At 39.8% G+C, this 11,541-nt stretch overlaps 1 protein-coding gene across 1 annotated transcript; it reads right to left on the reverse strand.

Annotated features, from left to right (window-relative positions):
- Positions 1-577: 577 nt before the first annotated feature.
- Positions 578-2,941, reverse strand: LOC121760760 (zinc finger MYM-type protein 1-like). The gene has a single exon (XM_042156385.1). It carries the CDS (start codon positions 2,939-2,941, stop codon positions 578-580), a length of 2,364 nt encoding a protein of 787 aa, XP_042012319.1.
- Positions 2,942-11,541: the final 8,600 nt, after the last annotated feature.

Raw genomic sequence — 11,541 nt, forward strand, 5'->3', positions numbered from 1 at the left:
ATCAGGCGAAAAGTACGCGGAAAATAAAACAATAAAGATTACACGGAAACAACTGAAAATTACACGGAAAAATATGTGGAAAGAGGTAAGCTGAGTCAAGGAGTCCTCTTTCCACAAGACGAGATACGCCCCGGTAGTGCTCTCGGTTTGGCATGTCGTCCCCAAAGATAAAACGGCTTCGTCTCTGAAGTAGCAGCACCGCTAGCGTCAGAGCTCCGGCGAACGGGAGTAAGGCGGGGGCAGAGCTTCGACGGGAAGATTATGCAGAGAGGGAGAGAGCGTGTATGCAAGAATGCTTGTGTATGTTCAGTTATGAATGCAATGGATGCATGCCTATTTATAGGCCAAGTCCACCCGCAGGGGCATTGATGGAGTCAACAACCATTATGTGTGTCATGATGGCTTGACTATAACCGTCGGAGGTTATTGACTGGTGCCAGGGACGGATCCAGGAAATAATAGTAGGAGGGGCAAAAATATATAAATAAATAAATAAATAAATAAATATAATAAAATATAATATATTATAATAACAAGGACAAAAGTTTATCGACCGTTAACTAAGGTTACCTAACCATTACAACTGTTCTCGACGGGGTCTCATATCCTGAAAACTATTCAAAATTCTTTCACGATCAATCTTACAAAATATGTCTTTCTCAATGTAGGTAATCAAACAATCATTCATCCAAGAGTCTCCCATCTTATTACGAAGGCGAGTTTTCACAATTTTCATAGCTGGAAAAATTCTCTCCACTGATGCCGTTGCAACCGGTAATACCAGCGCCAACTTCACGAGCAAATAAACAAATGGATATACAATATGTTTTCTTGTAGCAACCAACTTCTGAGAAAGATCTCCGATACTTTTGAGACTTGAGAACTCTTTATGTGAACTTAAATCACGAATGTAAGTCTCAAGTTGTTTACCAAGCAACCGAAGATCAATCTCTGTGAACTCCGATGGATAACAACGGGCAAGCTCTATCAATTTGGACTTATCAAAAGCAGCAAAAGAATCCTTTGGGCTTAAACAAGCCACACATAGAAGCAAATGTGTATTTACCTCGTTGAAGCGATTGTTGAGCTCCTGAAGTTGCCAATCGATAATGCTATTGAAAAGCTCAAACCGGGAGTAATTCAAATTTGTCAAAACTTCTCCTTTCCTTTGAGGTCGTCCCGGAGTCACATATTTGTCATCCATATTTATGATATCAATATCATTTTTCATAGAAAATGCAGATATTTCACTCAAGAGAGACTCCCATCCTTCATCCCTCATATCTTGCAAATGTTGTTTTGCCACCCTAACTAAATCCATAGCATTCACAATATCTTGATCTTTCCTTTGCAATGCTAAAGATAATTGATTAGTGATTCCCAAGATAGTCATCATCAAGTGCAAAATGAATGCAAATTCATAAGTAGGTATAACACTTAATATGGAAAATGCTTCACCTCTCTGACTAGGCTTAACACCATCTTCTTGAATAATTTGGAGATCCTCAATAACCGAAGAGAACATAATCGACAAATTTATCAATGACCTATAATGAGAACCCCATCGTGTATCACCTGCTCTTTGAAGACTTCTCTCTTGATTGAAACCCTTTCCAACTAAGAGTTCACCACTTTCAAGTGCTTCTTGAAGTTTGTTAAGTTGTTTCTCTTGGAGTAGATCTCTGCGTTTGCACGAAGCTCCAACCACAGTAGTAATATTATTCACTATGTTAAAAAAAGCAGCAACTTGTGGTTTTTTCTTAGCCACGACAACGAGAGCTAATTGGAGCTGGTGAGCAAAACAATGAACATAATAAGCAGAAGAGTTCTCTTGCAATATTAGTGTCTTTAGTCCATTAAACTCACCTCGCATGTTACTTGCCCCATCATAGCCTTGCCCTCGTACTTTAGACAAACTCAAATTATGCTTCAAGAATAAACCTTCTAAAGCCACTTTTAATGAGGAAGCCGTGGTGTCTCTCACATGAACAATACCAAGAAATCTTTCAACAACGCATCCTTGGGAATTGACAAATCTAAGAACAACTGCCATCTGTTCCTTCACTGAAATATCACGAGATTCATCAAGCAATATCGCAAAGAATTCATCACCTACCTCACGAAGAATAGCATTAGTAGTCTCCATAGCACAAGCACGAACAAGATCTTTCTGGATACTAGGAGCTATCATTTTATGGTTTCCCGGTGCATTACTCAAGATAACCTTCTTTATATACTCATTGTGATCACCAAGAAAGTATAGAAGCTCAAGAAAGTTTCCATGATTTTCAGACTCTTCAGATTCATCATCGCCACGGAATGCCAAACCTTGACATAAAAGAAATCGGATGCAATCAAGTGAAGCAGTCAAGCGAATGCGATAATCATTTCGTGCTTGTGTTGATTGCTTCATAAAAATAGATCGGATATGTTGTTGTTGATTCATCAAATCCTCACAATTCCTCCATGCTTTGTTATGTGCACTATCCGGACCTCCAACATGCTCTTTGAACTTCTCTTTTTTCTTCCAATTAGTATAACCCTCTGATACAAATACATCACCACCTGCTTGTGCTCCAATATCAGGCCTATAAAGATAGCAACACAAACAAAACGCAGCATCATTCTCAATGCTATACTCCAACCAATTTCCATGCTCCTCAAACCATTTTGGAACAAATCGTCGATATATGTTGCCAATTTTTTTCTGAGGAAAATCATGTCCCTTCGGTTGACATGGACCTTGTTGCAAATAGTGTCTTCTAATTCTATCACGATCATTAGGATGATAACTGGAAATTCTCTCCCTGAGCCCAGGATCAGAAGGTAGAGCATCCAAATTGATTTCCACATGTTGTCTTTTTGAAAGATCATCACTTGCTCTATTTCCGACTGAAGATGTTCCTTCCACCGTCAATTTTCTTTTCAGAAATTTATCCATCTTCTACTAATAATTCAAAATATTTGATTTATTTAGTGAGTCAGTTATTCAATCAATTAAATAAAAAATTTTAGATAAGTGCAATAAATAAGACTAAAACTATAGTCTATAAGAATTAACAGAGTTACAGAGAATACCCAAACAAACATATTTCATATAAGAACAATTGAACAAGAATGAACAATTAATACCATTATACCAATTACCAAATACATCAAATTTTGTAATAAGAGTTACCTGTGAGAGAATGGAAGAATGATATTAGGGGTATTACTTGAAGCTTTTGAAATGGAAGGGAAAACAGAGGAAGAAGTTGAAAAACGGCGGCTGGCTTCAAAAGGTTCATATACAGCCAAATTAGATATTTTTCTAATTTATAAGGCTTTGGGTAAAATATTTGTGTATTTTAATTTGGGGAAAAGGAAAATAAATATTTTATTGTAGTGGAAAGTGGCGTGACTTTTTGGGAGAATGGGCAAATGAGTTTTTTTTTTGTGTGAAGGGGGCAAAATTGTGTTACAATATATTATAATAATATTTATATATATATATATATATATATATGTCAATGAAAAGTTGAGGTGGGGCAATTGCCCCTTCTCACTTCACTTTACATCCGTCCCTGACTGGTGCACTAGCCATTGGGAGCTGAAGAGACACGACGCATCTGGACATGCTACACGACAGGATACACCATGGACCGTCGGGGTCCATCGGGGACCTTTTGTCTCCCGTTATGTGTCGGGTCTAGCGGGACCTTTTGTCTCCCGTTATGCGTCGGGGTCCAGCGAGGACCTTTTGTCTCCCGTTATGCGTCGGGGTCCAGCGGGAACATGACGTGGACCAGGACCCGTCAGGGATAGCGTGAAGTTTGTGGTGGTCTAAAAAGAACAAGCGGGGCTTGAACCACGCTCAACGACCAGCTCTAAAGAACAGCCCAAAGACCACCCAAAGACCAATTGCCAAGATTCAAGGCACAAGGCACCCGACACCCGGTGCATGGGGCAAGGTGCACGGCGCATGGTCTGCGGCTCTCGGGTCGCAGGCGGGTGGCAGCGGAGTGCGCGTGTGGGCTGTGTCACCCCTCTTGTTCCACGGTAATTATTACACATAATAATTCATCTTATTAAATACTTCATCAAAGAAGTTTATCATCCCCGATGTGGGATAATTAACACTTAGTTAATTAATCCCTTAGTTTTTTCCCATAGCTCATTTTTAGTTTTATTGTGACCAACTTTAATATATTATTTCTCACTCACTGAGAATCGGATTTGAGAAAATGAATATACTTCGGTCATCTACTCGGAACGTAGATCGTCGCTATTGCATTTAATTTAACAAAATTAAATGTCTTGTAACATTTATTATTAGTCAAAGTCGTTTGACCAAGCACGATTCCAACAATCCCCCACATGAGTGGAATTGCCAAATGCATATGTATGTAGACACAAGCTCAACCCTCAAGAGGTATGTAAGCATAAGGATATGTAGTTTTTGGCTTTGAACCATCCATAGTCAACACCATCGGATACACAGGCGGACTAGTAACGCAATGAACTATTCCTCCACGGCGTGCACCGAGACAATGATGTTAACGCTTAAACACTTCAACCTCACCCGTTCTCACGTTTTGTGTCCATTTCAGGCCTTGGACACCACTTTGGATTCATAAGTGTATTGTTTGAAGCGGTCCCACTTCACACTTACATAGGTGATTCCTCGTTAAGTATCTTGCCATACTCAGTCTCTTTGAGAACTTCATCGCAACGAGATCCTTTAGGGATCATTAAAAGTCATAGACTTAACCTCACCACTAGGCAAGTTTTTTCAACACTCTATTACTCTTTAGGGAATAGATGTAGATGAGTGTTCACACGAATGCTCATAGCTTAGTTTTCCCATTGAACCAAGTTCTTGAGATCTACAGTCATCATGGTTGGGTTACCACTATGACGATTCTTTAGTTTGTGGATTTCAAACCCATTCCCTCTAGCAATTTATTCATTTGATCACGATTTACCCTTTGGTTAGCGGATCCGCTAGATTATCCAATGACTTCACGTAGTCATTTGTAATCACCCCTAACGCCATGAGAAATTACTAACCCGTTTGGGTTAATTGGTGCATCCACCTTTTGGTGGCACCGATGGTTCCACATTAAGTGGTTCCATGGATCCTTGATAGGATCGATTGTTGGACCTTTTGAGGTCAACACGGGTGTTGGGGCCTTCGGGACCAACACGAAGAATGACGGTTCCACTTTTTGTGGTTCCGCAAGATCCTCCAATGGATCGTGTGTTGAGTCCTTTGGGATCAACACGAGTGTTGGGGCTTTCGGGGCCAACACGCAAATTGACGGTTCCACTGTTCGTGGTTCCTTGAGAACCTCTAATGGATCAAGTGTTGAGGCCTTCGGGATCAACACGTGTGTTGGGACCTTAGGGGCCAACACGAGAACTGGGGTTCCACTTTTAGTGGCTCCGTAGAATCCTCTAATGGATTGAGTGGCCAGGTCCAACATGAGAGTTGATGCCTTTGGGATCAACATGACTGACTCCAATGTGGGGTAGAGACCTCGTGAATGTGAAGTGTCGGTAAGTCCTACGAGACGTCTCCCGTCGTTCCCATGGATAGGGTCGTTGAGCGTGTCCCGTTGGTATCAAGGGACGTCTCCCGTTCGTCGGGAGATATGAGAGACTTTTTGCTCCCGTCCGTGCCTTAGAAAATGTTCGAAGACATTTGCAACACATTGGTCCCAAGGGACGTCTCCCATTCATCGGGAGACATGACGGACATTCGACTCCCGTCCGTGGCATGGGAAATGTCGGGAGACATTTCTCACCCGTCAAAACATCCAGAGACACCGAGAGACATTTTGCTCCCGTTAGTGCCTTAGAATATGTCGAGAGACGTATGACACACATCTGTGCCGTGGAAAATGTGGGGAGCAAATTTTGCACCCGTTGGTCTCCTGTTTGTCGGGAGACATGGGCTCCCATCCGTGCCTTGGGAAATGTCAGTAGACGTTTTGCACCCTTACATCCCATGTGAGATATCGGAAGAAATTTTGCACACGTCTGTCTCTTAGGATATGCCGGGAGCAAATTTTGCACCCGTCGGTCTCCCGTTCGTCGGGAGACATGGGGAGACATTTGACTCCCGTTCAGATGTCGGGAGAAAGATGAAGCCACCAACCAAAAAGCTTGGTGGAGCCAAATTTATCAAACATTCCAAATGCAACATAGCCGTCGTGGTAACTGAAGAAGTCAACCACGTCGAGAACAAATGTGGTTGGTATATCGACAAGGGCTTCACTGCCCACGTGTGTGCCGATAGAAGTAAGTTCTACACTTATAAGACTGTTGAGGGGAGAAAGCTTAACATGGGGAACCAAGTCTCGTCCAAATGTGTCGACTTTGGAGCTGTGGTCCTCAAGATGACGTCCGACGTGACAATCACTCTAAGAAAATGCTACATGTCCCGGACATACACAAGAACATAGTTTCTGGATCAATACTTGTAAATTGGGGTTTAAACTTGTATTTGAGTCTGATAAGTTTTTTGTGTATAAGTTTGGAAACCCCATCGGAAAATGTTATGTAACCGAGGGTTCTTTTTAAACTAAGTGTATCGGCTATTCGCCGCGTTAAAAAGCCATTAGCTAATAATGAAAATGTAAATACTTCCTCCTATTTGTGGCATTATAGATTAGGACATGTGAATCCTAATGCTATAAAAGTTTAGTAGACTTGGATTTATTAAAAACAAAAGAAGTCAATAACCAAAACAAATGTGAGACTTGTCTTGAGGCGAAAATGACTAGAATATCGTTTCATTCTATTGAACGAAACATGAAACCCCTTGAAAATTCACATTGATGTATGTGATTTAAAATTCGTGTAAACTAGAAGTGGTATAAAATACTTTATCATGTTCATAGATGATTGCACAAGATGTTGCTATCATTATTTTTTAAGAAGTAAAGATGAAGCAATTGAAGTATTCAAAAATTATAAGAGGAGGCGAGGCGAAGTGGGGAATCAACTTGGATTGTAAATCAAAATGATTCAAAGTGATAGAGGAGGCGAATACGTAGCCCCGTTTGAGGAATTATGCAACACAAGTGGTATAATTCTTCAAACGGTTTCACCATATTCACCACAATCTATTGGTGCTACAGAACTCAAGAAACCGAACTCTTAAAGAGATGATAAATGCGTTACTGATTAGTTTAGGGATACCCCAGAACATGTGGGGGAAACTATTTTGACAGCCAACTACATCCTAAATAAAATCGCACTCAAAAGTAAGGATGTTACTCCTTATGAGTTGTGGAAGGGAAGGAAGGCATCCTACAAGTACCTCAAAGTGTGGGGGTGTTTGGCAAAGGTGATGGTTCCTCCGCCCAAAGAAGTTACAATCGGTCCTAAAACGGTTGACTGCATCTTCATTGGGTATGCACTTAATAGTAGTGCATATCGATTTGTTGTCCACAAGTCTGAAATATCGACTGTGACAGTGGGAACAACAATCGAGTCAAGAAATGCTGTATTTCTTCAAAATATATTTCCTCGCAAAGATAAGGAAAATATTGCACTCAATTCTGATACGAGAATTGAGGATGAAGCCACTAGTTCTAAATCAGTGGATGAAGAGCCAGAATCGCGCAAGCGAACAATGCCTGATCCAAACGATGCGGTACCAAGACGTGGTAGCAGGGTCAAAACACCAAAGACATTTGGTCGTGACTATATTGCATTTATGTTAGATGAAGAACCAACATTGATAAAAGTAGCCTTTGCTGGCCCAGACGGGTTGCATTGGAGAGAAGCTGTTCAAAGTGAAATTGATTCAATTTTGCTAAACCACACGTGGGTCTTGGTTGATCTACCTGAAGGTGCTAAACCTTTAGGATGCAAATGAGTCCTTAAAAGAAAGTTTAAGGCCGATGGAACAGTGAACAAGTATAAAGTTAGACTGATAGTCAAAGGCTTTAAACAAAAGGAAGGGTATGATTTCTTCGATACCTACTAACTTGTAATGAGGATTACATCAATTCGAGTGCTTCTCGCGATTGTTGCTGTACACAATCTTGAGATTCATCAAATGGATGTTAAGACTGCGTTTCTAAATGGTGACATTGAAGATGAAATCTATATAGAACAACCTGAAGGTTTTGTAGTACCTGGACAAGAGAAAAAGATATGTAAACTGGTAAAATCCCTCTATGGATTGAAACAAGTGTCGTTGCAGTGACACTTGAAATTTGATAACTTGATGTTATCAAATGGATTTAAAATCTACGAATGTGACAAATGTGTCTACATTAAGAACACTGATAATTGATACGTTATAGTGTGTCTCTATGTTGATGATATGCTAATCATGGGTAGTAACACCCAAGTGATTAACGACACGAAAGCAAAGAGAAACTTCGACATGAAGGATATGGTCTAGCCGATGTAATTCTTGGAATGAAAATTCTAAGAACATCCGAAGGAATCACCTTAACACAATCTCATTATGTTGAGAAAGTATTAAAGAGGTTCAACGCCTGTGATGGCACCCCGGCTAAGACGCCTATAGAGCTCAATGTTCACTTGAGCAAGAACATGGGTGAGCCCGTTGCACAAGAAGATTATGCACGGGTCATTGGATGCATTATGTATCTTACTAATTGTACTCGACCTGATATTGCATGCGCAATGAACAAGTTGAGCCGTTATACGAGCAATCCAAGCAAAGAGCATTGGAAAGCTCTTGTAAGAGTTTTGAGGTATCTCAAGTATACTCAAAATCATGGGCTACACTTTTCGAGATACCCCCGGTACTTGAAGGGTGCTGCGATGCAAACTGGATATCCGATAACAAAGACTCACTTTCAACAAGTGGACATGTCTTTACTATTGGGGGTGGTGCTGTCTCGTGGAAATCCACGAAACAGACATGTATAGCCCGATCCACCATGGAATCTGAATTCATAGGTTTAGATAAAGCTGCGGAAGAAGCCAAATGGCTTAAAAACTTCCTTGAAGATATTCCATGTTGGTCAAAGCCCGTGCCTCTAGTGTTAATTCACTGTGATAGCCAAGCCGCTATTGGGAGGGCAAACAGTGGCTTGTACAATGGTAAGTCTCGACACATTCGTCGACGACATAATATCGTGAGACATTTGATCACAACATGGGTGATTACAATTGACTACGTGAAGTCAAAGGGGTTGTTGAGGAAGAAGTTGAGAAGCCAGGAGTCGGAATCATCGTTATGTCCGACGACGTGTTGACGGGTACAACGGGGGACACAGTTGATGGAACGGTGGCAGCGGCGGTAGACGGGTCAGTCGACATCTCCAAGCAAAGGTGTTGATCAAGTTCAGTTGGTATGTAAACTCCTTTAGTGACAATAATATCTCGTCTTGCTATTGTTAGAAAATGATCTGAGATACAAACTTGCCGGGAGAAAAGTACATGGAAAATAAAACAATGAAGATTACACGGAAAAATCTGTGGAAAGCGGTAAGTTGAGTCGAGGAGTCCTCTTTCCGCAAGACGAGATACGCCCCGGTAGTGCTCTCGCTTTGGCGTGTCGTCCCCAAAGATAAAACGGCTTCGTCTCTGAAGTAGCAGCACCGCTAGTGGCAGAGCTCCGGCGAACGGGAGTAAGACGGGGGCAGAGCTTCGACGGGAAGATTATGTAGAGAGGAAGAGAGCGTGTATGCAAGAATGCTTGTGTATGTTCTGTTATGAACGCAATGGATGCATGTCTATTTATAGGCCAAGGCCCAATTAAGTATATGAATCTACAAGACTGAAATTAGAAATATATGTGACTCATCTTCAAACCAGAGAATGTGTATTGAAATTATGTCAAGAAAACCAGAGTTAGAAATTGAAATTGAAATTGAAATTGAAATTGAAATTGAAATTGAAATTGAAATTGAAATTGAAATTAAAATTAGAATTCCTTAAAAATGCAAGCGGGCCTACATTCAATTTCATTTAAAACTTTATGGAAAAAAATAAATATTTCTGGTCCTAATCCGTGGCTTGCAGTGCACTGAATTATCTCAACTAAAATTGGTCATATATAGTATTCTGATTAGGGCTGTCAAATCGGGTACCCGCGGGTACCCGACCCGAAATTTTCGGGTACCCGATCCCGAAAATCCAAAAAATTGATACCCGATACCCGATCCGAAAAATTTTCGGGTACCCGGATACCCGATTCGGGTATCCAGTCCCGATAAATCGGGTACCCGAAATACCCGATTTAAAAAAAATGCTCCAATATCATATTTTATTGCCTTTCTCTGTAAAATGCATAAATTAATTAGCTCGAGGGAATTTAGTGTAATCAGCCATAATAAAATAATACTAGTAATCACAGCTCTCATGAATCATGGTATGGTATAAAATAATTAATTGCGTATAATATTTTTTTATTTAAGTGGTGATCCAAAGTGGGACTAAAAAAATTGGGTTAATGTTTTGGTATTAATTTTATAATATATTTTCACTTTGCAATACATTCATTTTTTAGATATTAGTACATACTCCTACTTAATATACAATGAACTTGATGCATATATACTATTACAAATAATTACCAATTAATTATGCTAGAATAAATTAGACTATACTCAAGTTTATATGCTAATTTTATTTGACCAATTAAACCTTACTCGAAAAATTTGTGACAAACTCAGATCTATTGAAACTTTATGAGGACACAAACATACTATTACCTTTGTCACACAAAAAATATTTAATTGATTTAACTAATGTGTATGTGTACCCTAATTGAATTAATTGATAAATTAAATTAAACATTATTAATTTCGGGTATTTCGGGTATTCGGGTATTACCCGATCGGGTATCGGGTAACCCGATACCCGAAAATCCCAATAACCCAATACCCGATCCCGACCCGAATCGGGTCCCGATACCCGAAAATCCCAATAACCCAATACCCGATCCCGACCCGAAACCCGATTTTTCGGGTATCGGGTATCCAATTACCCGATTTTTTCGGGTTCGGGTATCGGGTATCCAATACCCGATATCCAATTTGACAGCCCTAATTCTGATCACAGCCAGAAAAGAATGAACAAATAATTATGTTTCCGAAAAAAATAAAGTACCTAGAAATTAACTCTAAATATATACTCCTAATAAAAGTAGAAAGGAATAATTAATATGGTAGTGAAGTCCAGCCAAAGAGGTGGTCTCCTATATGTGATGTCTCTTCAAGACATACACACATGGGATTGTCCATACCATGCTTAGATTGAAATGTGCTTATGATAACAATATTTAGAATTGAAAATAAAGGTGAACTAAATATGCTACCTTGAGATTGAGTTATGAAGCTGTATAAACTTAAACTGATCAACTCCATTTTGAAGAGTTGCATATTGATGATTGGATAAAATTAAATTACTGAATTCATCTCAAAACAAATGAAATAAATTCAGATTCGACTCAAATAATTCATCTTATATTCAACAACAAATCAATGCATTATAGAATTATGCTGCTCACTTGTCAGACATGATCTAAATAATTTTTTCCTCAAAGACAATAATATGGTTCCTAAT

Source organism: Salvia splendens, chromosome 13 (genome assembly GCF_004379255.2).
Source record: "Salvia splendens isolate huo1 chromosome 13, SspV2, whole genome shotgun sequence".
In the NCBI taxonomy this organism is placed as follows: Eukaryota; Viridiplantae; Streptophyta; class Magnoliopsida; order Lamiales; family Lamiaceae; genus Salvia; species Salvia splendens.

Coding starts and splice junctions, on each gene's coding strand:
- LOC121760760 (XM_042156385.1), bottom strand. CDS start 2,941: ATGGATAAATTTCTGAAAAGAAAATTGACGGTGGAAGGAACATCTTCA.